The 27,971-nt window shown below is 42.6% G+C and overlaps 2 protein-coding genes across 4 annotated transcripts; both read left to right on the top strand.

Annotated features, from left to right (window-relative positions):
* Positions 1-71: 71 nt before the first annotated feature.
* On the top strand, positions 72-12,745 carry NDUFA12 (NADH:ubiquinone oxidoreductase subunit A12). Of its 2 annotated transcripts, none has more exons than XM_064702073.1 (4): positions 72-227; positions 3,415-3,497; positions 4,439-4,526; positions 12,225-12,745. In XM_064702073.1, exons 1-4 carry the CDS (start codon positions 139-141, stop codon positions 12,403-12,405), a joined length of 441 nt encoding a protein of 146 aa, XP_064558143.1. In that variant the 5' UTR covers positions 72-138; the 3' UTR covers positions 12,406-12,745. The 2 variants fall into 2 exon arrangements, with proteins under 2 accessions (XP_064558143.1, XP_064558144.1); XM_064702074.1 differs by lacking the exon at positions 72-227 and adding an exon at positions 3,070-3,231.
* Positions 12,746-12,880: 135 nt separating this feature from the next.
* Positions 12,881-25,920, top strand: LOC135442355 (uncharacterized). Of its 2 annotated transcripts, none has more exons than XM_064702072.1 (2): positions 12,881-14,361; positions 22,690-25,920. In XM_064702072.1, exon 2 carries the CDS (start codon positions 22,722-22,724, stop codon positions 24,048-24,050), a length of 1,329 nt encoding a protein of 442 aa, XP_064558142.1. In that variant the 5' UTR covers positions 12,881-14,361; positions 22,690-22,721; the 3' UTR covers positions 24,051-25,920. The 2 variants fall into 2 exon arrangements, with proteins under 2 accessions (XP_064558142.1, XP_064558141.1); XM_064702071.1 differs by having other exon boundaries at positions 12,881-16,332.
* The last annotated feature ends 2,051 nt before the right edge of the window (positions 25,921-27,971 follow it).

Genomic DNA, 27,971 nt, shown 5'->3' with positions numbered 1-27,971 from the left:
AGCCAAGGGCACCAGGCGCCCCTCATTGGCCGCACGGGAGGCCCGCGGGCGGATCCCGCCGCTGGTTCCGCTTCCGTCGCTGTGGCCAAGGGCGGCCGGGCGTGAGGCGGGGCGGCGGAGGCGGCGGCCCGCCCCAAGATGGCGGAGTACGTGCAGGTGCTGAAGCGGGCGCTGAAGCACCTCGGCGGCCACGGCGGCGTCCGCGGCGCCATCGTGCAGCTGCTCAGGTAACGCGGCAACGGCGCGGGCGGCGGGGCCTCCCCGCTGCGCCACCGCCGCCCCGCGGGGTCACCTTGAGGGGCGGCCGGGCCGGGCGGGGCTGGGCGTGAGGGGGCCGGGCAGGCCTCGGGGCGAGCCCGCTCCGCCCCGCCGAGGGCGGCGTGTCCCGGTCGGCAGCGGGTGCGGGGCTCAGAGCGGTCCCCAGGCAGGGCCCGCGGCTGTTTTCTCTTCTTGAGGCGCCTCGCAGGGCTCCTGGATGCTGAGCTGCCCGGGCCGGCTCTCCTGGTGTCCGGCCCCAGTCCGTAGTCCTGTTGGCACAGCCGTGTCTCTGCACTCGGTGCGTCTGTGAACACCATGGTGCTCTTTGCTCTGGGTCACCTCGGACTGGCAGTGCCTTTCGGGAACAGTACAAATCGGACAGCCGTGCATCTGCTGAAATCCCGTGCTCTAAAACAGGAGAGTTATTTCATCTGCCTTACTGGCTCTATTTCTTCTAATTCGCTTCAAACTGCAGATCACATCTGCTCTTTGGCAGTGGATTGTCCCCGCTGACCTATGCTCAGCTATGGATGCCCTCCAGCCCCAGCGGCATTTAGTGCAAAATAAGTTGCAACCTTTGTTTCCATTCGTGGCTGAGTACTTTATTCCCCAGCTACAGAACCTTGCACTTGTCCACATTAAACTTTCTTCTGCTTATTTTTACCCTCACTCACATTTCATCTCTTTCTTTTTACAAGTGTTTTCAATTGTGGTACAGCATGCTTGCAGCTGCTCCTAAACAGGAGCACCAGGTTTACAAAGGTACTCTTTTTTCATTCAGATCAAGGGTGGAAGTCTAAATGTATGTGATCCAAATTCAGCAGTGTCAGTAACCTGTGTTATCTTTGTAGTTAGTCCTGGAAAAGTATTAGGATGTGTCCAGTAAATGTTTTAGGCCTGACCACATGCTAAAAAGCCTTTTTTAATCAATATTGGGAAGTCAGGAATATGGGATAGGGATGATTTGCAAATATAAAATTTCCTGCTATATATTAGGGGCTTTCTTATCTTAGAACAAACAAGCCAAGGTTTCTGAGCCTTCTTGAGGCCTTCCCTCTGCCCATACACATCATCATGGCCCTTTTTCTGTTATTTCTTGTGGCTTAAATTAATCTGTTTTGAAGAGATAAAGTTTTACACAGGTGCTGATCAGGCCTCATCAGTATTTTCATACGGTGCTTTTAGTTGCTGTTGAGCAGTAAGAGAATTCATGATTTCCCTGGCTAGTGCTTTACTGCTATCATAATTACTGTTTTCTGTCACACACCTGCCCCCTCCCTCCCCACCTTGTTTCCTCCACTTTGTTTTCCTTCTCAGGCTGTAGCCATTACTCTGACAGTTCTCAAGGAGAAATGGAGCTGGGGAAATGAAAGTGTGGAAGAGTTTGAGTGTTAGCTGTCATCAGAGTGTCTCTTCCTAAGCACAGCTGAATAAATGTCTCCTCAGAGATCTTCTGTGAGTCTGAGATCACAGGCTGTGTTCACAGCTTTCTACCACACAGCAGAAGAGGGCAGGCAAGACTGGAGGCAGTGCTGTCCTTATTTTGCTGCAGAAGACTGAAGTGAGTGTGCCAGGTGGGGAGGCACAGCTGATCCTCAGAACCACACCAACCACAAACAGCTGCTGCCTCCTGCTCACCTTTCAAGCCATTCAATCATCCCTCCCAGTTCAAGGGATAGGTTTGGTGTTTAAAGGAAGAGTTATCAAGGTGTTCTTTCTTGCAATGGTTGATTTTAAGAAGTTACCACTGGTAACTGTAAAATAATTATTTATTTACCCAAGTCAGGAGACTCTCTGAATTTCCCTGCTTTTTTCTATATGTTTTCCACTGAAGCAGCTGCAGAAGATTTCTATGCTATGAAGTCAAATTACTAAGAGCCTTTGTGGTTGGAAACATTCTCCTTACTTAAAATTCAGTGAAATTGGTTGGAAAATATTCTCAGGAAGCCATAAATACCTCCTAGTGTCTGATATTGGTATTCAGGGCATGAAGTCAGGACAAGGGCATAAGAGCACTTGCAAGGCAGGGAGGGGGAAAAGGAAGGGAGAGCAGCAGTGGCATGGCTCTTCTTTTTCTGGAGCTGGGAACTCGGGCTTGTATAGTTGAGCCAGAGGTCTTTGAATGTTTCAGATGAATGTGTCGGAGAATTTCTCTGCCTGCCACCACAGAGGTATAAAACAAGCACTTGCTGCAATGATTGCCAATCTCATGCACCCTGGGGGAAAAGACAACAAAAATCTTCATCTGAGCACATTCCTCCTCTCACTGGGGATTGAATTGAGAGTGTGCATAATACTACAAACAACTAAAATCTTTGAGAGGAAACTTTTCCCTATCTAATGCTGCCTGGGATGAATGTCAGTGAAAAGGAAAGCAAAATTGCAAATATAGAGAGAGAAGAGCATTTTTATTAATATCAAGGTTTTATCACTATAATATAAATCATAGGCTCAGTTTAATGATTGATTTCTACAATAATGTTAAAATATGTTCTCTGTAAAGAGTTGAAACTCGTATAAACCTTATCTGGGTCAGTGAAAGTCTCACAGAGTTGCAGGGTGAATGCATGGATCCCTCACAATTATACAAAAGCAAGAAAGTAGCAATTGTAATTTAGGATTTAGCATGTATTTCCTTGGCAAGCAGCTTCGATGGCCTGAAATATTGTTACTGTTCCTGTCTTGGAGGTTACTGCCCACACAGACATGGGAGGTCGCTTGTGCTGCTTCGGGGCTGAGCACTTGCAATGGCAATTCAGGCTGACATAGCAGCTGCTAATAGTTGAGAGGGATGGTAACATTTCCTACCAAGTGGATTAACACGTGCCTCTGTGACTCCCACAGTATTTAGGGGTTTGAGAGTGTTAAATTGTTACCTTGTAGAGTTGCTTTATATTTTACTGTAATGAGCTGTTAAATAAGTGAGGGTCCCCAAAGGCTTTTTTGTATGGCTTTTGTCATCCTGTCAGTGGGGTGCGTGCCAGTTGCAGGAATTGGTGATTGATTTGCAATCCATGAGCTTGAATAGCTTTTTTAAAAAATATCTTTGCATACATGTGCACAGATTTACAGATTTTTACTAACCCTGAAGAAGCCTCAGTCACAATTTCATTCTGAGAGGACACCAACTGAAACTGTTGTTTTGATCATTCACAGGGTCAATGATCTGAAGACTGGTAATCTGATAGGAATTGACAAATATGGAAACAAATACTATGAAGACAAAAGAAACTTCTTTGGTAGGTGTGCTAATGTGAACGCCTCCCACATAGCTTGTGTGCTTTCTGCTAGTGAAATGCAATTCATTGCCTGCCTGACTTCCTGCACTTGTCTTGTGTGAGTCTTACAGAAATGCTTTGGCAGCTCCTGTTTCTCTGTTGCATTCCTCATTTGCAAACACAGTCAATGTGAAACAATGAATATAGGATAAATATAAGCCAGTCATATGGTCTCTGTGTAGGTAAAGCTACATGATAATGTGACTGAGAGTTGAATTTGGTCCTTGACCTAAAGGCTGGAAGTTTAACAGGTGGGGAAAGAAGGAGAACTGCCTTTAAAATTGCCTCACAGCTTTACTCACTTATATGATCACTTCAGGGCAAAGAGCACAGGTTGGTTTAAACTTGCTATTACCTTGAGTAAAGGGATTTTAAATCAAGCCTCTAGAGTACCTAAAAGGCAGCACCTAAAGCAACACAGGTGACACGTAAGCAATGACACACTGGTCAGGCCAAGCTGACTGTAGGTTAACTTGGAGTGTAACCAGGGAAAGCACTTGCTGGTTAACATTGCTTGGTAGTTTTGTGTAGCTGAAGTTTAGTTTAGTCTTAGGTTATCAGTGGCAATGTCCTTTTGGAAAAGACTCCTCATAACAGAGGGAAAAAAACCCCAAACCTGTTTCTCAGTATGAATATTTGATTAGTTCTTATTTGCCATTATTTATACAATAGCCAATATTTCCTGCCTTGTGAGAGTGCTAGATTCAGTCATCTAGAACGACAGTAACAGTGGAAATACAGAAGACTTGGAAAATAAAAGCTGTGCTGGTTCAAAAATAAGTGCCCATTATGGTAGATAGTATCACTCAAATGTTTTCCCTTGGTTTTCCTGAATTCTCTCCTTTAGAAGCAAATAATTTGTCCTTTTGAGCTAATATGATATTTCTGTTTGTTTACTTAAGGTCGGCACAGATGGGTTGTGTATACTGAGGAAATGAATGGCAAAAATACCTTCTGGGAAGTTGATGGAAGCATGGTGCCCCCTGAATGGTAAACTGTTTAGCTTAATAGAGTGAACAGATACCAATTGTGCAATTGCTTTATATTTTCTTATATTACAAAGCAGAAGGTGGAAAAAAAGTTTTCACGGTTGTAGCTGTCTTGCTATGACCAGAAGATTTCAGGCTCATTATTTCTAATATTGAACTGCATTCATGTTTATTGCTCACTGTCCTGGCAGAGGCACTCACTGCTTTTTGGACTGAGAAAAGCATTTTGCCAGCCAGATTGAGCAGGTCAAAACAGTCTTTAATTTTCTTTATTACTTGTGATTCCCTGTTAATGGTAAGAAGTAAAATATTTGTTATTTCCATCATAAGCAAGAACATCAGGAGCATATGGCAATGGTGGAACAACATTCCTTAACCCACAGCCACCAACAACATAATTGTTTCAATTTATATACACTGATGTGGTAGGAAACATTAAAGTGCCAGGATGCTCCATATGTTGACTGCTGCTTGACTATAATTTTTATTGAGGTTTTGTTTTCTTTTCATGCATTTCAGTAATAATTCTGTACAGCTTTGTGTTCCAGAAGGTCTCTGGCCACAGCTGTTGACCCTTTTTTTGTTTTCCTAGAAAACTGACACCACGTAAAGTAACAGTGCATACTAAAACAATCTCTGTGTAATTCTTGAGGAGCAGGAATAGCCCTTCAGCCACAAAGAGCAGAAGGAGACATCAAAGGAGAAGTGTTTGGGTAGACTGAGCAAACACTGGTTTTTGTTACTCCTGTGACAAATGTTCTGTGCCAGGGCTGGGATTGATCGTGACATCTCCTAAACTGTAGCTCTCACTGGAACATTTGAGGAGTGTGTGGGTAGACTCTCTAGCTGGTCAATTTTGTTTCAAGCTCTCCCAGCCATACATTATGTTTAATGTGGTTAATGCTTCTTTCTGTCTTATTTGGCAGGAACTGAGTGCCATTGTTTTTGGAAGTGACATTAGAATCTCCAACACCAGGGTGTTCATGCCTTGCTCTCTGCATAACTGTTGTTTGGTTTTGGTTGTTGTCCACTATTAGACTGTGCTGGGTTTTAAATTTTCTTTATTTTGAGCCACAGGTTTTGTTTCTTTTGGGTTTTATTTTGTTTTTTTGGGGTTTTTTTCCTTTGCTTGTGTTTATGGGATATTTGTTGCCTTTTCACAGACCTCAGTATAAAGTTTCTTCCTGAGAATCAAAGTGATGTTTCAAGGGTTAAGTAGCTTGTTTACTTCACGGAAATTAATGAGGTAGAAAAACTTGTTTTCCTATCAATGTGGAAAAAATTCCTTTAAAAGAAGCAGTAAAGATTTCATTATTTTCAAGACTGGTGAGGGTAATGAGGCCCAGAAGGGTGAACAGCCTTGTGTTCTAAGGTATTTTTGTCAGGAAACCTAGTTGTGCAGTACCAGTCAGGTTTGTGGATTTGGGGTTTTTTTTGGAGCAGGGGGTTAGATGAGGAGGGGGTGGTGGTTCTTGCTGATAAATTTGTATGTCCCATGATAACATATGTTCATTCTTATGTAGGAATCCCAGTTTTGTGACACATCTAAATCACTGATGTGTATTTCCGTACAGACATCTTTAAAAATAGAAATATTTTCACTGGGAATAAATGCTGTCTCTTAAGACTTTTTAAAAATTTTTATCTGGTGCTATACTGCCTTCAATTTTTAACGTGGCATAGACTTCTGAATTGAGACTGACAATATTTTGTACAAGCTGCTGTCAGTGTAACACTAGCGTTGTGCAACAGGTAATGAGTGGTTATTTTGGACCCAAAAATTTGTTGGAAATAAATTAAACTGTGTGAAAATACTTACAAAGAAAGTAATTAATCCATACTATAATATGATACATGTTTGCCATCCTTGGCTCAGCTGGGAAGTATTTAAAGTACTGCTGTTAGAGGTGAGTGTGATCTGAATGCTTCTCCTAAACACTGATGGTTTTACTCTGGCATTCAGTTAATTCAGCTCAGTTCTGTGAGTGTGCTGTTGGATCCTCTGCTTGCAGTAAGTTCTGTGCCTTCAGGGTTGCAGAATATGAATGATTGTTCAAGTTACAATCAAGTGACTCTCATTCAAAAAAAGCATTTTGGTATGTTGCAAAGTTCTGGAAATGACTGGAAGAAAACGCTACCCTTTACCCTTTTCTCTCAGATACTAGAGGAAAAGGAAAAGCAGCAAGAAAACCTCCTTGTATGTAATAACATCTTGTAATACCATTTTAGGAGCTACTGAGTGTTTTCAGTGTTCTGAAATAATTGATGTAATGTCTTCTGACAACGGATCTACTGAAATGGTACAGTCTAAAGGAAATCAGAATGTTGTTTTGACATATGTCTGCTCTCCAGGGAATCGAGACTGTTGCTTTTAAAAAGTGTTTCCACACTAGAATATGTAGGCTTGTTGTTTATTCTGATTTAGTTGTTATTTCACTTCTTTTTTACTCTGGGTTTTCTTTTTTTTTTTTTTGTCTCTAAAATCCAGATGTTGGTATCTACTTTGTTGGAGACAAGTTAATTAGATTGTTAAAAATTTTCTTTAATACTTGCCTTGGGAATGATGAATATTAATCTTCTTGTAATGCTTTACAAGATATTTTGACTTCTTTTTTTCTCCACACAAATTAATCTTTTTCACTTTTAGACAGGGAGAGAAACCAATTTTGTCTCTTACTAGTGAGTGTTGTTTGCAGGAACTCAGGGCTTCCATTTTTGAGCACACTGATGGGGTGTGCTCTGTGAATGTATAAACAATAGAAGTTCAATCCGTTTATAGCAATGCCTGTGGGGACTCTGCTTAGTGTTTTCATGGATGTCTCCATTGCAGCATCACTAATCCTTGGCCTGTGTTTAAGCTATTTGTTTATTGTATTTCTGGTGTAGTGTACTTTGGTTTGCATTTTGGCCAAATACTTTGAACACACAAATTGACAACTGGTGCAAGTGTACATACTAGTTAAAAATAAATTGCTCTTTCAGTATGATCCTGTGGGAAAAGAAGAGCTATTTTGAGAATAGTTTTTCCTTTTGTAGGGACACTACATTTTGCCAGGACTGTCCTGTGTATTTGTAGTGTCTGTCCTTTGAGGTTTGTATTCATATGATCCAAATCTGATATCTTTGGAAGGAGCTCCAGGAGTGCTTACCTCATATAGTGAAGAATTGCAAATTTACCTTCAGTTTAATAGTCTGCATCCTCTTTAGTTGATCTGACAGGGAGAAAGGTAGCACTTCACACCTAAAGTGCCAGCACACTAGAAAATGTAAGGAAATATGCAATTTCCTGTAAAGTGCTGCTTTTCAAGTTTGCCTTCAAGGAAAACAAAGCAGAAAGATTGAACAGAAAAAGAATGGATTAGAAAAATTTCCACCCTTCTGGTAGCTTCACAATAAATTTGTGGAGGTTTAGAGCTCAATTAAATGCTAATTTGGTGTTTTCAGGTAAATTGGATGGCATCTCATTGCTATGGTGCAGTAACTTGCATGAGAAATTAAAGTTATCTCCCATGGTAAACAAATAAACACATTTGTTATCCCTTTTTCCTTCTCTGCCCTATGACCTGAAGCCACCTGTTAATTTCTCTTGTCTCATTGCAGCATGGCAAACGTGTGGCAAAAAGGGGATGTTCACAAGTTGGCAAACGTGGTGAGCTGGCACAGGCTGTCCTGAACCTTGCAGAGGCACATATGGTCATGGCTGCTGAGTTTGTGTAGCACCAGTTCTTGTTTGACAGCTTGTGCATCACGTAATTGGCTCCGCTCCCTTGCAGCTTCACTTTGAAATCTACTTGCTTCTGAGTATTTGTTACAACTTTGGGAAAAATTCTACATAGTCTTGAGAGCCTTTGAAGATTCTTTGAGGTGTCTTTAGTCCATTTATGCAAGAAAAAGTGCAAAGACTTTGCTGGCCTCAGTCTGCTTCCTAGGGACTGTTCACTGATTCAGGAAGCTGCTCCAGCCTCTTCAGAGCTGCTTGCATCCTCCTGATTTTTATGTGCTCTGTGCAAGTTGTCTACTTCTTTGTAGGTTTTTAGTCATTAATTGCTTTTGAATCTTTTTCTCCACGATGGATTTATAGGCAGAGTTTGTATAGAAAGAAATCTGGCCATCTGCAGGATGTCATATCTCTTTATTCATGCTGTTCAGTCTAGTGCATGAAAAGCTTTTCTTGAGCATCTGGGGGTAGAGTCTGAGATTTCAGAGCTTCAAATAATTCTTTGAGGCAGGTGTCAAGGGGAAAGTCTTCCCAAAATAAAGTTTTCAAGATTTTAAGTGGAAAGTGAGAGCTTTTGTTTAAGAGAACAGACTCTGCAAACTAGAATGCTTTTGTAAGTCACATGTTGTGCTTCTAAGGGGAATCTTTTGTGACCAGGTTAAGCCCTGAAACTCCTAAATATAAGCATAATTCATAGTGGGTTGATTGTCTAAACAGACTTTTGAAATCTCTTCATGTTTTTCAATACCTGTGACTGTACTGGCATGTCTTGTCAGTGAGCAATTTTATTTTTACTTTCCAGTGAGAAAATGTGATTCAAGGATTGGTTTTGCTGATCTGTTTAAATTTAAACTTAGTACCATGTTGATGTTATAGAAATCCAGAAAATCTTAAACCCAAAGATACTAATTACTCAAAAATGCTGTATTTTAAAATATTTTATTGACTTAGTCTTTAGAAGCTGCAAAGCAATAGTTTAATCAGCAGGTGAAACTACTCTGTTAAATGCTATTGTGAAACTTTTCTGATGTTTCAAGGAATGAATGTGTGACAAACACCCTTGTAATGACAGAAGTAGCAGACATCACACAGGCTTGGAATATAGCTGATTTTGGCTGAGCATTCCTACAGGTCTGGTGCTGTGCTTGCTGCAGCCTGTCATTCAGGGCCTTTGGAATGGAATTCTGTCTGATCCTGGTGTCTGTCCGTCCTGGTGGTGTGCATGGCTCTAGGGGAGCATGAGGATGGTGAGGTGTGCTGACAGTGCCTACACAGGGATTTGTGTGCAGGACCCTTCTCCTCTGTTAGCAGAAGCTTCATTAGGTGAACACGTGTGTGCTGTGAGTTGCCTGTGTCATGGTTTAACCCCAGGCAGCTGCTTGTTCACTCCCCCTCCAGTGGGACTGGGGAGAGAATCAGAAGGGAAAAGGCTGGAAAAGTCACAGGTTGAGATAAGCATGGGTCAACAGGGAAAGCAGAAGTTGCACACAGGCAAAGCAAAACTAGAATTCATTCACTGTTCCCATGGGCAGCCATCTCCAGGAGAGCAGGGCTCCATCATGCATATTGGTGACTTGAGAAGATAAATATCACCAGTCCAAACATCTCCTTCTACCTCCTTCTTCCCCCTACTTTATATCCTGATCATGCTGCCACGTGGCACAGAATATTCCTTTGGGCACTGGGGTCACCTGTCCTGGCTGTGTCTCCTCCCAGCGTCCCATACAGCCCTAGTCTCGCTGACAGCATGGCAGCACAGAAAGCAGGAAAGGCCTTGGCTCTGTGTGAGCATTGCTCAGCAGTAACAAAAACATCTCTGTGCTATCAGTCCTGTGTTCAGCACAAATCCAAAACACAGCCCCATACCAGCCACTGTGAGGAAAATTACCTCAGCCCAAAGCAGCACAGTCACATTCATATCCCTTGCACATTGCAATAAGAGCCTTAATTTTTCTTTTAAAAAAGGAAATTAACTCTGCCCTGGCCAAAGCCAGCATATGTTGCAGTAAGCAGCTCTGAAAAGCTGGGGCTCCTCTGGAGTGACACTGCAAAGCATTTTGAAATGCAGTCCTTGAGTCAGTAGAAGCAGAATGGACTGTTCTTTTGCCCTCTCATGCCACAAACTCTGTGTCAGCAATGGAGAGCTTGTTGGGTGTGAGCACAGGAGCCCTCCTCTGTCAGGTTAGCTTTTCTGCAGTGTTGCTGCCAACCCTGATGCAGGCTGTCACAAGACCAGTGATACCTGAGGTGATGTGAAGCACAGCAGTGCACAGAATTATTCTGACAGGTGAGAATCAGGCAAGAGAGTTCACCCAAGGTGAGAGCTTTGGGTGGTGTGGCCAGGGCATTCCAGAGGCTGCTTAAAAATACCAGGGTTAAAACTGAGCAGCCTCTAATCCTGTATCATCAGACCACTTTGTGATTAGTAGTGCTTTGGGCCCACCTTTTTCCAGACAGAAATTGTTAGCCATTTATCTTTTTTTTAGTTAAGGCAGTGTGAAGTGTTCCCTTTGAATGAGACCAGATTTACAAAGGAGAGCAGAGAGAGGAAGAGCATTATACAGTTGTGTAACTTCCAAACTCCATAGTGGATCATTTTTCACACAGGAAGTTGTTTTTTGCCTCTAAATATAGTTTTTTCTTCTTAGTTTTAAACAATCTTATGGTTCTATCTTATTTTATATTGAAACCAGTTTCCTGGAAGCCCTTATTCCTACAATATGTGGCTTTAGTTTGGGAGTTTTGTTTGGTTTTTACTTCTAGAAAAAGAACTTTAGGCTGACACTTTTTTTTAAAGTGATTTTTTTGTACTGAAGTTATAGCCAAAGTTGTGATTTTTTTTTTTTTTTAATACACGTCAAGAAGCAATTTGAAAAGATTACCAACCTTCTGTAGAGCTCTTTGGATTTAGAATATACCTGTCAGTCTATTTCTCACCCCTTTTATCATGGTTTTGTTTTGCTGTTTAAATGAAGTGTGCTGGATTTGTTGCTAAGGGCTGAAGATGCAATTTTTAGGTTTTCTAATAGAACTAGAAAAGAGGACTTCATATTTTTAGGTCAAGTCTTTGCAAAAGCTGATTAGCAGAAATCTCCTTAATTCTACCTCAGTAAAAAAATAGATAAGCTTGCAAAAATGTCATAACCTTACTTTTGTCATAACTACACACCGTATGAAGTACATGTAAACTGACAGATAATTAAAATGTAATTCATATTTGAAAGTTTCTTCGGGCACTGAAATAGGAAAGGGATGAATGCAATTCAGTTGGTCCCTGCTGCAGTGTTTCAGTAAATCCTTAGGGAAAATGCTTTGCTTGATCATTACTGTTGCTTACACAGAGAAAGACTGACATTTAGTTCATAGGTAAAGGCTAATCACTGGAATCACTTGGTAATTACCCTATTTGATTAGTATTAATCATTGTGTTGTGCAGGCAGTAAATATTTATGTGCTTGTTTTAGGTGTACTTACGTTGTTAATCTGTATCCCAAGTGGCAGCCTCATGTATGCTTTGAAAATGGCATGGAAATTGTTGTGCAGCGTAGGCTTCTGGTAATTGAAAACAAAACAAATCGCCATCACCTAACAAAGAAAAAGCCCAGGCAACAAAACCAAACGTGGTGGTCTTGTCATTTGTAGTGCCTGCCTTAACCTGGCTGCCTGGGGAAGGCTGCACAAACGAGTGACGACAAACTCTGCCCAAATACTGAGCCCACAAAGGAACAGGAAATTTGAACTTAGGTGTGCTTTCAGTTGCTTGGAGGCAGAACTGTTACTTATCAGTTATGCTTGTGAAACTAATTAAAATCAATACCCTGTTGTCTCATTCAAAGTCACACTGGATTAATTTTTTTTTTTTTCCCTTCTCAGAATAAATACTTAGTGTCTCTTCAGAGGAGGACCCTTGGGAGTCAGGAGATAGGCTTGGTAGACATCCTGTGCTGTTCCTTAATAACAATATGTCTTTTTCCTCTGAAGGCATCGCTGGCTGCACGCAATGACGGACGACCCTCCAACCACTCATCCACCAGTTGCTCGTAAATTTATCTGGGAGAAGCATAAATTCAATGTGAGTGGCACTCCTGAGCAGTACGTGCCTTACTCCACTACTCGCAAGAAGATACACGAGTGGATCCCACCCAAACCAGCCAGCAAATAGCAACAGCAACAGCATGACTTGGCTCAGCTTGGGCTTTCAGTGTAAATTGTATTTTCACTGGTTTTCTTCGGAATAAAAGCCTCCTATAGGAATTGTACTTTAGTTTATTGAATTGGGGGCAGGAAACAAGTGAGAAAATTTTGGAAATAGGACAGAATACATGACAAGTCTTAATCTCATCAAGATATTGTGCTTTTTCTCATATTGTCAGTGTCCTGTCTTCACATAAGCAGCTCTCTTTTTAGCATGATAATCATTCCTGTGATAGTTACTCATATTTGTGTCATTCAGCAGAATACAATGTGTATGCATTTGAAATACAGATTTCTCATCTTCAACATCATCTTTTACCGTCTCTGCATGGCAGATAATGCACTCTTCACACACTATTTTGGGAAGCCATCTCTATAAATTTTTATAAGACAAGTTAGAATAGTTTGACCCGTCAGGATTATAGTTTTCATTCATAAAGTGTTCCTAAGTATGGGCATGAGTATGAAAAATGCATTGCCGTGTTCCAGTATGGGATGAAACATAATATAAAACTTGTAAGGCTACATGAATCAAATGACATCTCATCCATAAGGAAACTCAGCCATCAGAAGAGGGCCCTCTGTCACAAAAATATCTTTTCCATGCAGGTGCACTACAAGATGTTCTCATAAGAGTTTGAGATGAACTGTTTGCTGTCTTCTGTCAAGATTTTTAAAGGTCTTTGGAAGTTCAATATTGCACATCTTTTTAGGAGGTAGAAAAGTAAAATGTACCAGAACCCAGTCTCAAAAATATGAAGCTGGCAAGTTCATATTTGAAAGAGAGCTGTTTGGGACTGTGGCTTTTTTTTGTATCTTGCTAATGGTTTACTTTTATTCCAGTCTCCTTATGTATTTTAGCCAAGTTTGCCCTCTCCACAAGGCTTCCTGTACCTGATGCCCTACTCTGTGGATAACTGATAAGGAGGTGTGCTCACCCAGACTCTCATTCACTCCAGCACCTCACTGGTTGGGGAAGAAAAGAGAGACTTCATGGGGTGAGAAAGATGGGAAGAGTGCTTGCTAGTTACCAGTGAGAGCAAAAGAGACTTTAATTTATTGCCAATTAAAACTGCATAGTGAAAAAGTCAAGAACTGTAAAACACTGTCCTCCCTTCCTATTTCTTCGCACCTTCACTCCTGACTCCTCTGCCTCCTCCTCAGGGAGTGGTGGTCAGTCTGTAACAGCGCTTGTGGGCTCTGCTGATCCTGCCCCTGCTTCAGCCTGGCTCCTCTCCATGACCTGCAGTGCTTGTGGAATAAAGCCAGTATGGGTTTTCCACGGGCTGAGGGTCCTGTTGGGAAATGCCTGCTTGCTGCTGTGGATTCCTCCTGGGGCTGCCAGGAATCTCAGCTCTGGCAGCACCTCCTCACCCTCCTCCCGCTTTCAGCTTGGTGTTCAGGTGACTGCTGCCCACTTCTTCCCCCCTTCCATCCTCTACCTGTGCAATATTTTTTTGCCCCACCTCAAATCCTCTTTCCCAGAGGTGCCCCCATTTGGCAGCTGGACTGAGCCCTGCCCTGTGCTGTGTTGGCTGCATGCAGCACAGGGCAGCTCTGGCCTCTCCCCACTGAGGTTCCTTATTAAATCAAATTCCAGATTAATTTATTGTTTAAAGGTGGGGGTTTTAGCTTTAATTTCTTTAAATTAGTTCTTGTCTTTAAATTAGTAGGATGTAGCACCAACATCCCTTAACCTATCTAATTAGAAAAGGATAATGTTTAATTTACTTTAAGTCAGCAAAAGCACTGGGCACAGCTGAAAAGCAATTTGAACCATACTGAGTAGCACAAGTGGAAAGGACTTGTTTAACATTTTTATCTTGATGGATTATTTCACCTTAGGAACAAAGTTTGCCCTGGTGTCAATGGAGAGCTTCATCACTAACACTCATCTATACAAGTCCTGTGGGCTCAAACACAGGTAGAGCAATTAACTCTTAATTATTTTTTTTGCCTCTATTTCTCCTTAATGAGTTTTTTTTCCAATTTCATTTGTCTTCCTTTGTCCTGTGGCTTTTTGGACTGCATCCTAAACACACATCAGGAGGTACATTTGGGAATGAGATTCTGTACTTAGGGGATAGGCAGTAACTCGTCCTACATGTTCCATGCTGAAAGGAGAGATCTCAGCCTGTTTGTCATTTTGCTGTCACCTGGAGCAGTTCTGAACAACTGTGTGTGCAGCAATGCTACATAGAAAGAGAAAAATGAGCATGTCCTCCTGGCCTGCAAGCAGGCCTAGGATTCATTACCTTGGTTTAGAAAATATCATCAATCCCATTTCTGGAGAGGACAGAAACCTGCTCATCCTGCTTTAACCAGCAATTGCTGGATTTTAATGCGAAATTTCAGCAACATCTCTTGTAGCATTGCTCCTCCAAGGTAGATTGCACAAGGCACATACAGGAAATAAAGCATATGCAGAAGAATCAGTGGTCTTCTGCTGGGCTTTCTGCAAACACTTCTGCAATTCACTTTTCTTATCAGCAACCTCGCTCAGTTACGGAAGTTCACCTTTGCTCATGACATCTGCTTCAGTATTCAGGTTCAGTTCTTTCTGGTCTGAATGACATTTTGAATGCCAAGCTGGCCAAGTGTCACAGCAGTATCTTTAAGCAACTGCAACCAAAGCACTGACAGAAATATTCCCCTTGCACTAAATGTGAGTTTTAAAAGAAACAAATTTCTGAGATGGGAACAGACTCATTAAGAAGACAGGTACCTCTTCCAGGAGCAGCAGCTGAAATCCACTTTTTATTTTGAAATTGTGCCTGTACCAGGAGCTTTTCACACCCCCAGGGTCCTGAGCAGCCCTTTGCTGTAGCTGCCTGCAGGCTTTGCTGTGCCCCCTGCATGCTCAGCCCTGTGGGGCACTGCATCCTGCCTCCCTGCTGCCTCTCAGCACGGCTGCACCTCTCTGCCCTCAGCTGAAACTGCTCAGGACATGGTGGATTGCAGAACAGTGGTGAAAGGAGCTTCAGGAGACCATCTCATAACCATTCCAGCTACAGCAAGAGGAGAAATCTTTGACAGGCAGGGACATCCTAGGGCATTTAAGGTTGCTGAAAGGAGAGGGCAGGAGGCCTTGTCACTTCCTGCCCAACTAGTGCCATACTACTGACCCCCACACACTGTGCCCACCTGGCTCCTTGAGGGCACACTGAGAGCATTCAGATATTCACCAACACCTATTTCTATGCCATCTAACTTCAGGCTTCAGGTTTTGGGATGTTTCCTGCTAAAGCTGGTGTTGGGAAGCAGTCTTGATTGGAATTACAGGGGCAATTATTTTGGATAGAGCTGAAAGCCATCAGCCCCAAAAACTGAAGTACCTGTTTTCCACAGCTGTGATGCATTCAGAGTGAAACCTTTAATTTACTAATTCCTTGGGGCCAATTATTCTGTGGCAGCTGGTGGGGAGAGAGGGAACAGATCCTTGCTTTGCTCAGAGGTTAAGACCTGCAAATCTAAAAGCTCTGCTTTCACATGGTGCTTACAAGGAGCGTACAAAAGCAGGAACTTCAATGTGTGGGTGAAAGTGGCAGCCTTTAAATGGCACTGCAGGTTCCTCACACAAATCCCACAGCAGGAGCTGGGTTGCACCAAGGGGAGCCTATCTCAGTGCAAGCTATGAGAGCAGCCCATGGCAGTGGGGAAGGGCCCAGCAGGTGTTGAGTCCTGGAGACCTGCTGGGCTTTGAACACCACGCCCTGGTTGCCAAGCAGAGCCAGGCTCTCGTGCAAGAGCTGATGCTGACTTAGCTCCAGCATGGAGCCAGCAAGGGGAGTGCCCTGCTGTGTGCACCATACCCAGCTGCCAGCAGGACCGTGCTCAAGCTGCAGAAGAAATCAGGGCTGCCAGAGACTTCCCTTTGCTGAAGGGCCAAAATCAGGTTTGGCTATTTCCTTATGTTTTTTAATCACTTGAACCCATGCAATGTCACTTCCCATGCTGATGAATTTTGCAGGTGGTCTTGCTTTGTTCACAGGCAATAAACATAAAGAATTCAACCAGGATCCTTGAGGAAAAAAAAGTATTGTTTTCAAAATATACATATGTAATATTCATCTATGAGAGGGTCTGGTTTTTTGAAAAAGCACCTTAAGACTTAGATTTATACATCTCCTCTCTGCTTACAGGTTCTGACTAATAATTTATTTCGTTTTAAATATTATCAGAGTACAAAAAAATTAGAACATGAATAAATATACTTCAATCAAGATCTGTATACACAAAAGGGCATGGGCACATAGGTAGGAAAAGAAATACTACATTTTGCATCAAGATTATATTTAGGTGGAAATTTGCATTACAAAGTTTCTAACAAAGAATGCTAAACTTTCTTAAAATCAAATTATATAAATGTGCAATGCTAGTTTAAAACTCACATTCAAATCAAAATTTCTCGCTTTCTAATTAAAATAATGAATTTCTTCATTTAAATTTGTTTATCCTGCACTATAAACCAGAAAAGGCAGAAGAGAATTAAGCAAGAATTTTTGTTTGTGTGCATGAGTGAAAATAAAAGTTAGTGGCTAATTTTTGCCTGGGAATTTAGAGCAGGAGCAATGATCATTGGACAGCTTCACAAATTGCTTCTAAAATCAAAATTGTTTTGGAATTTTTTCCCATTAAGAAGGATATGCAGGAAACTGGAGCCTAGCTTTTTCTTTATGTAAATTACCCCAAAACTACAATATTATTTTAGTGTAATTTAATCTCTGAAATTACCCCAAAACCACATCATTATTTTAGTGTAATTTAATCTCTGAAACAATAACAGAGTTACAAAATCTATTTTAATGATCTGTAGTATTGTTAACATCACATAAATCACAGCTCAAAAGATTTTTGTTTTTCACTGATTTATACTGCTAGAATTCATATCTATTTCATTCTCTTTGTCTATGATGTAATTCCTTTCCCATTCCTCTAATGGACTACTCAATTTTTCCCTGTGTGATTTAAATATTAGTTTTAGGGCAAGTGGTTGTAGGACTGTTTTATATCCTTCATAGCCCAAAGGATTTTTAGTTAATGGAATAACAATCTATCAAAACACAGCCTGAATGTAACAGATGAAGTCTCACATGGTCGAGCATTTAGACACAGGCCTATTAATAGTTTGTTTTTTGAGGGTAACCATCCATAAAGAATCCAGTGAGGCAAAATCAAATTCAGCAATATGTGTGTGGCACTCTCCCTTTGTCTGGCAGTGGCCAGAGAAATCAAGAAAACCATAGCATGTTTTCGTTTGAAGCAGCTGTGTTAAAAGAGAGGATTTATTTACCTTGGATGTTGGGGAATTCATGGATCTGCTACACTTTCCAAAAAAAAAAAAAGATAAATGTATGAGCCTCAGAACACCTCACTGGCCTGCAGCACAGCAGCAAGATCCCTGTTGGCACAAGAAGAACATTTTTGTTATTTGGCGTATCTTCACTTGACCCTGAACATCTTCAGTCTGACCTCCACATCTCTCTGGGACCCAGCCTAGAATGGCTTGGTGCTCTCAGCACAAAGCCCCTGAGACAGAGCCCTCTCTGCCTCTCACAGGGACATCACCTCTGAACCTCAAACTGAGCCTCAGCACCACGAGTCCAAACCAGGTGCCCACTTCTTGGCAGCGCTCTTGGCCTTCTGGGTACAGCAAAGCTTCATTTCTGGGTGTCTGTGCCCCAGAGAGCCCGTGAATAATGTGAATCTAAAGCAGAAGAGCAAGTCTGGAAATCGAAACAGAGGCCAGCAAGGGATTTGCACTACCTTTCTTCTGTTTCATGGACAGGGCAAAATGCTGGTGGTACCAGGGGCTCTGCCCAGCACCTGCTAAGTCATGGTGGTTACCTACCACCAAAATCTACCTGGCTTTCCTTTAACTCCTGCTACTTAATTTGCATTCCCCTCCAGTGGAATCTGGTTGCATTTTTATAAATAAGATTTTCCAGTTTGAGTCTCTCTGTCCTGGAGTGTTGTTGCTGTAAATACTGACAGCAAAAGTTAATTTGTATTTTATCAACTTGAAATTCTTTCCGACAGACTTCAAATTATAGACTTCAAATAATTTCTGATTGATTTTTTCTGATTGATTTTTTTCCTTCAAAAAATTTCTTACACATCTGTTAGTCTTTGAGGTTTTTAAAGCTTCAATTAGCCATTGAAGTTTAGGATTTTTGAAAAGCAGCAACAGAAGCTGATATTTCCAGGATCACTTCAAACTGCAGCAAATAGCAACATGTCTTTTGACACATTTTAAAGGCCAGAACTTGAGAGGGCAAAAATTAATTTAATACCCAACTATCACTTGCTGTAACCAATTATGAGAGCTGAATGAAGAATTAAATTGATCATGGCTATTTTTAGTTTGCACTCATCAAAGAGGGGTGCAAACTTGCAGTCAGTCAGTTGCAGGCAGGGGCACGGGTGGCTGCTGTGGGCTGGGGACGCAGCGCTGGCTGCAGGCAGGGCTGTGCCTGCCCCAGCAAGGGCTGCTCAGCACCAGGGCTGTCTGCTCTGCTCCTCTGCAGCTCTCTGGGCTTGTTTACATCTGTAACAACAAAACACAGGCGCAGAGATTCATCCCAAATCTAAGATCCAGCTTTGCCCAGTGACTGGGGAATTGTGTTACCCACTGCAGCTGGGTCTGCATGCACTGCCCCTGTGAGGCTCACACAAACCCACAGCAACCACTCCCCCACACAAAGCACAGAGATGGGAAGTGGATACCTGGCTCTGTTTACCCTTCACCCCCAACAAGTCTGTCCTCCTGGCAAGTTGCCAGCCCCTCACTTGGATCCAAACAATTGTTAGAACATCTATCAGCTCTGTGCTAATAACAGCCTTCCTCCTCAGAGCTGGAAAGCTTCTCCAAACATAGTCCTCTCTGCTGCTGGCCACTCACCACTGCAGCTTACAAAAGAAAGAACAGCAAGTAACTGCTGTGTAACTCACCCCCATAACAGCCACCTTAGAGCTACAGGGGGCTGGCAGTAGCCCTGCCACCTACTCACCCGTGCTATGGCTGCAGGCTTGTGTCTGGCAGCTGAAGAAAAGCACTAACTGGTTTTCAAAAAGCAAACATCAAAAACAGTGAATGTGTCCATCATGGTGGAGAACTGAGTGGATGCTCCAAACCCAGCCTGTGAGGGCAATGATATATCTGCAAAAGAAAAGCAGTGAGCAGCAATTAATCTGTGTTGTAGGACTTGTCTAACTACATTTAGTAAACTTCATTTCTTTTAAAGCCCAAGTGGGTTCTTATCTGTGCTTGTACCTCCTATTAATCAAGATTGTAATTGTTGTTTGTACTCAGCAAGCCATGATCGACCATCCGTTTGTGTAACTCCACACTGGAGTTAGGGCCAAAATGAGTGCCCTCATGTTACAGCCACGATTCCACAGTATAATTACCTTCGTGCACTGCAATTAACAAAACAGCATTTGTTACAGAAAAATATTAAGGAAAAAAACCACTTGTATTACCACCCTAAGCTGCCTAGAATCAAGTGTTTAAAAGTACTTTAGTACTTGAGTGTTACTGTTCGCACACGGCTTTCAGAGAAGACATCAGCAGGCATTTAGGTAATTTCTGAGCTTGTCAGTGTTAACAAGGAGCCGCGAGTGAATTTGTAGGACTACCATGTCCTCCTTTCTGTCCTCCTCTTTCTGTCCATCCCCTCTGCTTCACTTAAAATAACATTTAAAAATGAATTATCAATTACAATAAACTGCTCTAAGAAAGACAGTAACCTCCTAAATAGGGTTAATAAACACTTGCTCATTTATATAGGCAAGTTATACAGGAACATTTGTGCTTATCTCATGAGTTTGCTTAAGAGTGTAATTGTCTTTTGGTAACTATTTAGCTTTTATGTATCTTAAATCTACAGGGGACCCATTCTCACCTCCAGCATTGCCTGAAATTCCCACTTCTCTTATTTTAATCCCCAAAAGCCATGCCACAGTAGGTCAAGAAAGCCCATACCCATGGGTTGCATAAATGTTTTGTCTTTGCATTTTACTGAAGCCTCTAAGAGCACTGAAAAGCTTTTCACTTGCTGTGCTGGATAGTTCAATTTTTGCTGGGAAGCCCCATGGTGTTGAGAGCTCTGTAGCAACAGCTGGTGAGATCCAAGAGCAAACTTTTCCATGCAGCTTGGTTTCTTCCCAGCAGGACACAGTGCTGTTACAGCAATGACTGTAGCAGGCAGTGGGAGGCCAGTAGTGTAAACAGATTTTTGTAGTTGAGGGCAAAGCAGGGGGAAGCTCTCTGCAGGTAATAGTTTTGCTTCTCTTGAACAGTTGATGAGCTTGTGTTATTACTCAGAGGTGCATCTGCACATCTTTCCTGCTTCCCTCCAATTTTCTGCAGGCTATTGGCCACCTTCCATCCTGTGCTGCCTCATTCCAGGGGCTGCCATTGCAGCTCTGCATGCTGCCTGCTGTCCCCTCTCACACCAGTGGCCTTCTGCCTCTCCCCTTTCATGTAATCCTGCAAGGCTGCCCCTTCTGGATGTTAATGGTGCTATGCTCATCACCAATGGAGCTGAGTGCTAAATGCAAATGCATCAATACAGTGGCCAATACAATTAATGATGGTCTTTCATTTTCATCCCCCAGGAACCTTCCTAACAAGAAGGTTCTTACCAGTATGAAGGAGCAAGAGGTGTAAGATTTCCATTTTATTTTCCTACCATGTCATTCTTGGCCATTTCCCTCTCAGCTATCTGTGACTTTTGTCAGGAAAAGAGACTGGAAATGTCTCCCCTTTTTCTACTATGTCAGATGTCCATGAATTGAACAAAGCAGACCTAAGAGCTTGATTTGTTTGTTTTCTAAAGTTGTTGTTTGACAATTCAATCCCTCCTTTTAGAAATTACTGAGTTGCATTTATTTAATTCAAAGTTGAGTGAACTGTCTCATTTGGCTCAAGCCTATCTCTCACAAAGCATCCTGTCTGGCTCTGTGGAACTGTCTCTCCTTGTTCATGTGTTTGCTAAGGAGGCATCTGTACAAAGCTGGGCCTAATTTCTAATCGAATTTGGCTGGCTCCAGCTTTCAGCCACTGGATCCTGTTGTCTTTCTTTGCAAGCTGTGAGAAGTGATGACTGCCCAGTATTTTCTGCCTAGGAAAGCACTTACACTCTGTAAGCAAGTAATTTCTCACTTTTCTTGTTGACAAGCTAAACAGATGGAACCCTCCATCTCTCCATGAAAAGCACTTTGCCCTTGTAATGTTTTTTGTGGTTCTCTACTCTCTCTATTTTTTCATCAGTCTTTTCAGAATGAGGACTACCTATCATACCAATCCTGTAAAAAAGTTGTAAAATACATCCTTCTCCTCTTGCTTGCTTTACTCCCGTTATGCCTCCAGCACGTAGTCAAGGACATGCTAGACATTTTTGTTTGCTTGCTGCAGGATTGCATGGGGAACTCAGATTGTTCTGAGGGCAGTGGGTGCAGAGGTCCATCCAAGAGGCTTGGCTGTGGTCTGAGGTTTTGGTTGCCTGAAATATGTGCATGTCAGCATAGACACATACTCAGGTGTGGTTTATGCCTCTGCCCACGCACGGGAAAGGGCTGTGCATGCAAACACCACCTGCTGCAAGCCTTTTCAGTATTTGGGATCCCTAGGGAAATTGAGACTGACAGTGGCCCAGCGAATGCCTCCAAGTAGTTCCCAGAGAGTGTCCAGCAGTGGGGAGTGGAGCATAGAACAGGCATTCCCCACTGCCCCACCGGTCAAGCTGTGATCGAGCGCGCCCACCATATGCTCAAACAAGTCCTGGCTAGGCAGGGCAGTTCTGCAGCATGGATGCACTGCAACAAAAGCTTTGCAAAGCCCTGTTTACCATCAGTTTTTTGAATTGTTCATTTGAAAACATGAGTCCTCCAGTAGTATGGCATTTCCATAATAACAATTGGTTTAAGTTGTCACAGCATCCACCAGTTCTCATTAAGGACCCAGAAACTTGGGAAACCAAGGGTCCTTATGAGCTCATCACCTGGAGGCGTGGTTACACGTGTGTATCCACTCCCTCAGGCCCTCAATGGATACCCCAAAAGTGGGTAAAACCTTTCGTCCCCAAAAATCCAGCTCCAGCAGATGGGGATGAGAAGCAAGCAGCTGTCGCCTCAAAGAGACGACACCGCCAGAAAGAGGAGGAAGAATCTTCCTAAAAGAGTTAGCTGCATTCCAGCAGACCCATGAACTTGAATGTGTTTTAAAAAAAATGTTTGTTTTCCTTTGTAGAACAGAAAATCTACCTCCTGCCTAACCTCACGATGAGCCCTGTCAGAGCTGCCATCCTGCTCACGCTGAGCAGTCTGACAGCCGCGTGGATCGTTCCCCAGCCACGCCAAAACATCTGGGTGACCCTGGCAGAGGCGCTCCAACAGGAAAATATATGCCTGTCCACAGCAGCAGCGAAAGACCCAATGTCTACCTGCCTGGTAGGGATTCCGTTGCAAGCTGGAGAGTTTCCAGCCAAGTCTGATACACCTATGCCTGACTCAAGTCCCAAATCCCATCACGCACAACCACAAAATACCCACCAGAAGCAGGCTGTAATGATTAGGAACCCCATAGAAGAGTGGCTGCCAAAGTTACCCAGAGCTGCTCAGGAGCCCCAAGAGTTAGAGCTGTTGGGCTCCTCACCTGCACCATACTGCATACACTTCTTCTTTATCCCACTTTCCAACACCAAACCTTTTAACAACATCATACAGTATCAAGAGGAATTCACTGGCAGAAGGTGGTGTAAGGTTTTAAGCCATGTCACAGCAGATAATCCATATTATTCACACCCCAAAAGCCTCCCTAAAGGTTTGTTTTTAATTTGTGGGGATCGGGCGTGGTCAGGAATCCCTTCTCAGCTTTTAGGAGGGCCATGTACCATCGGGCGGTTGTCCCTGTTGGCACCCAACCAAACCATGATTGGCAAATGGACTCGAAAGAACAATTCGGTCAGCAAAATTCAAATGAGAAGCATTGACAATTTGGACCCAAATTGTGATGCAGAAGTCTTCCATTGGGCCAAATCAAAAAAAGTTGCTGTATCCCTGTTCCTTCCATGGGTTGCAGCAGCCAAAGCTCTAGGTGAATTGGGCCACCTAGAGTGCTGGGTGGTCAGACAGGCAAACTTGACATCCACGGCCATCAGCTCCTTCCTAGAGGATGAGGAGATTACCAGGCAGGCCAAACTCCAAAATCGTGCGGCCATAGATTTCCTCCTGCTGCTGCATGGACACGAGTGCCAGGAATTTGAAGGACTGTGCTGCTTGAACCTAGCATCAAAAGCACCCAACATCCATGCAGCTCTCCGAGAAGTGAAGAGCCTGATCGGACGAGTCAAGCAGGAATCTGAGGACTGGTTCAGCGGATTGTTCAAGGACTGGGGACTCTCAGGGTGGTGGACTTCTGTAATTAGGACAATTCTGTTGTTTCTTGTTGTTCTTTTTCTAGTCGTGTTAGCGTTCGGAATTCTACGTCACATACTTTTAAAGGCTATCAACGGTTCGGTCTCCAGTACCTCAGAAGTCACCTGCACAGAGTTTGTGGCCCTAAAGCAAATTGACAGGCCTGCAAATGATGAGTGGCGGATGAATTCATAATCTGTGTCAGAAATAGGCTGATGCTTTTCCTTCTAATTTTTTTTAACAGAAAAAGGGGATGTGTTGCATTGCACTAGATAGTTATTTAGTTGTTTGCACTGGATGTTTTGGTAATTTGCACTGTTCACATGATTTGTATCCTATGACCTCATGGTCTTCTCCTTTTTCCCCCCTCTAAGTGTTAGCCCTAGTGGTCTCTTCCCTGGTCAGTCCTTCCCCCCACCACTTGTATCCCATTGGTTGTGGCCCTCCTCCTCCACCCCCCATTCCCCCAGGTATAAAAATCTCCTGCCATGAGCCATGGATCTTCCCATCTGGTGGTTCACAAGACAATAAACAGAAGACATCTGTTCCCACGTGGAGAAGAGCACTTCTGATCTTTTGCTTTCGTCTACGTAAGATCGTGTGGGCTGAGGTCCATAGCTAGCCGGAGCTGGACCCCAACAGCCCATCCAAGACACGTTCTTACAGGCTGGGCTCCTCAAGTTCCAGTGCTGAGTGCTACTCACCACGTGCTCTGGACCTACCTTGTACCCTGACATTCCCATTGCACCCATGTCCTGCTGGTTGCAGCCCCAGCTCCACTCTCAGACACCTCCCTCTAAGCAAAGAGCTCCTGAATTACACATTAGCAAACACAGAGGGAGGACAACCTCGAGCATACACTTGAAATATAGAGGGAAGAGCTATATAAAACTATACCCATGTGAACTGTTGTTTCTAAACAACTTAGCAAGGGCTTTTCTGACATGGTATATTGCTAGCTTTCCATTAGGTTTTAGAAAGTACAAAATTAACCCCCTTGCAATCACCTAGGTGTGTTACATCTCCACAGGTATCTGTACAAACCTGCAATCCGAAATGATGAAATCTCATTTCATCAATTGACATTCTGTGCCTATTGTTCATTCTTGGAATACTGTCACTCTTTGTTGTCTCTACCAGTGTGTCTTTTCTACACTCCCTGTCCCTGCTAGGGAGTGTCCCTGCTATTTATCTTAGTCAATCACTTCAACACTTTGTATACTAGCACAGTATAAGTATTCTTTCAGTCTCCTGGAATTCCCCCCAGTGCCTTCAAAATCAAGGTTAGTGGAAAAGAATCCTCAGCCAACTATTCTATTACTCCTGAGGTTTGTGGGCATCTAAACATGCCAGATTATCCTACATGTTCATCCTACAAATCTTCCTCAGTTCCTGACAATCAAAGAACAAATTCTCTCTAATTTATATTAATTGTAGGAATCCTATTTTTTTCCAAATAAAAAATAAAAATATTAAGCTGCTCGGTATTATTAGCACTTTCACCACTCAGTTCTGAACCAGCCACTCTCCCAAGATGTTTGGCTCTCTGTGTACTTCTGTACTGACCTTAGCCTCACAGCTGGCATGTAAACCTCCTGAGTAGGAGCTGCCTGACCTTTAGAGGCAATGGTGAGAAGGATAAGTGCTTGCACACCTCATTTTTCCACTCAGGGGAATCTGTTCTCTTAGAGGTGCAGTAAGGCTGGTGACTTCTATGGGGAGGAACAGGCCATGAAGCAGCAAGTGTTCCCCACCCCTCTCTGACAACTGTTCATCATTTCAGCTCATAACCTGCTCACAAGCTAATACAGGCTTTAAAATGATTGATGACTCATATGCAAGTGCTTTTTATTGAGGTAGGTATAGTCAGGGGACTGTTAAGGAAAAATAGAAACTCCTACTCTGCTCTTAGTCTCTTGCTGTTCTCTGTTTTCTCCATTTCTACAGACTCAAGAGCAATGCTGGGACTGCACTCCCTGATCATCAGTGATACTGCATGTAACACTGATCACCCTCTGTTTAAAATAATGCAAAAAATGGAAAATCAGAATTCAAATAAAATCAAATCCAGATATCTCATCATATATTGCTTTCTGTGACTTTTCCTGTGATGTTGGGTGTCCCAGCTGGTCAGTCAGCATGGGGTATGAGCCAGGGGGGTGGCAGGCAGCAAGCACTGGAAGCAGGGGGGAATTCAGGGTGTGCAGAGGAAACAGGGCATGTGATCAGCTCCTGGGAGAAAAAAGCCAGAGCTGTTTCGGTGGGTGCATATGGCCATGTGGTTTTCTCTAGTTCCAGCTCTTGTGCAACAGTGTTTGTATTTACCTACAATTAACAGCCAATTTTGAAAATAATAAGCCAAACCATGAGGCAAAAGGTTGCCTCATTATTATGAGTTCTTCATGCTGCCCAAGATCCCACCTATTTTTTCTAAGCAGAAAGTAATGTCCTTCTAGGGCTTGACTGAATGCCACTGCAATAGGCATATGGCCTTTATCTGCCCTTTTCCTGTCAGACTACAAGAGCTGATTCAGTTTAATACATGCTGCCACAGACAATTTATATTTTGCATTTGTTCAAAACAAGAAGTCATAGTTGTGTAGAGCAACTGCTAAAACAAAAAAATAAATTTAAAAATCCTGTATAAAAACACATTATATATTGAATTTAAGCTTCCACCATTTGATTTACAATTCAACAGCCAAAATATATAACAACAACCTCTGTGATGGGAATTTCCATATGATGGGTTTTATGGAGCACTAAACATTACACTACTTGGCTAATTCAGTGCAGCCATCCATGGTGTTCCCTTTTGCTCTGCACAGCCCATGTCCTGCTCACAGCACACCATGCTAACAGATAAGAAAATGCCAGCAAAATAAAAGTCATCTTTTCAGTGTCTCACTTTTGGGGGTTCTAGTGCTTGCAGTCTTCAATCTGGTGACCGTTTACATTGTTGAGTTATAAATGGAGATTATCTTGACAAAAGCCTTTTTATGTCTGAGAGTTTCCATTTTTATGTTGAAATACCAGTTGTCACCCTCAGACTTCATATTTTTTCATTCTATTAGACAGCAACTAACTTTTATCTAACACTGGGCACTGAAGTTACATTTTCTCTGTGCTGTGTGTGCTAAAGATCATTGTGAAAAACTGTCAGTAAATGCCTTACAGCTTTATTTCTACTTGGCAATTAAAGGGCCTGTCTTGTTTTCCAAATGGCTCTGGAAAAAGTTACACCTTTTTTGCCAAATTTATGCCTTATTACCCCTGCTGTTTAAAATAGTTTTTTTTTCTGTAAGAAGGAAACCAGCTCCAGTTATTGGGTGGGAGAGGAATATTGAGTAGAGTGGATATTCCTCTACTTATTTCAAGTAAATTTATTTCATTTCCCATGAAAGGAGCCTGCCTATAGGCAAGGTAGAGGGAAACAACTTTCCAGCAGTTGAGTTAGGCAATAAGCATTTCATATGTGAATGAAATCCACCAGAAGATACCAACTGGGAAAGGCAGAGAAATATTTCTCCATTTGTTCTGAATTGCCATGTTCTCAAATGCTTGCTCCTATAAAAAGTAGGTCGTTATTACAACTTTGAAGTGAGCCATGGTACTTTCAATGCCCCATGTTGTGTTATGTCATGTTTACAATTTGGTGTGGATTTGCTGTGGGGCTGTAGAGAGCTGTGCCCTGCGTGATAAATAGTACAAGAGAGGATCTGCTCCTCAAAATACCCTTCATGTGGAGAAGATACTGCTAGTAGTGGATTGGGAAGGAATACAGTGAATGACACTTCCAAATTGTGTTTCTTCTGCAGAGGCAGTGGAAAGCAATGCTAAGAAAGACCGTAAGTAATTTCAGAACAGTCTTGCCCTGTATGGAGTCAGTGCAAGAAAGCATTTCAACACACAGTAAATTTTAACCACCTAAAGAAAGTGATTAAGGATATTATTTAATGCTGTCCTGAGTCAGGACTAATATCTGTTCATTTAAATAAAATCAAAAATTCTGTACGCTGAGACAGAATGCAAAAGTGAAGGCAAACCCCAGTTTGATAAAAGATCTACAGGCCAGGCAGCCTTCCAGAGGGCAGGCATTCTCAAATGCCACTGCAG

The sequence above is a fragment of the Zonotrichia leucophrys genome, chromosome 1A (assembly GCF_028769735.1).
Source record: "Zonotrichia leucophrys gambelii isolate GWCS_2022_RI chromosome 1A, RI_Zleu_2.0, whole genome shotgun sequence".
Classification (NCBI taxonomy): domain Eukaryota; kingdom Metazoa; phylum Chordata; class Aves; order Passeriformes; family Passerellidae; genus Zonotrichia; species Zonotrichia leucophrys.
The sequence above is the reverse complement of the archived record's forward strand: the minus strand, read 5'-3'. Positions and strand labels throughout refer to the sequence as shown.

Bases quoted from the DNA above. Each gene is read 5' to 3' on its own strand.
- LOC135442355 (XM_064702071.1), top strand. From the start codon at position 16,209: ATGGAGCCAGCAAGGGGAGTGCCCTGCTGTGTGCACCATACCCAGCTG. The intron at 16,333-22,689 runs GTTTGGCTATTT...TTTCCTTTGTAG, and splicing joins TGCTGAAGGGCCAAAATCAG to AACAGAAAATCTACCTCCTG.
- NDUFA12 (XM_064702073.1), top strand. From the start codon at position 139: ATGGCGGAGTACGTGCAGGTGCTGAAGCGGGCGCTGAAGCACCTCGGC. The intron at 228-3,414 runs GTAACGCGGCAA...GATCATTCACAG, and splicing joins GCCATCGTGCAGCTGCTCAG to GGTCAATGATCTGAAGACTG. The intron at 3,498-4,438 runs GTAGGTGTGCTA...TGTTTACTTAAG, and splicing joins AGACAAAAGAAACTTCTTTG to GTCGGCACAGATGGGTTGTG.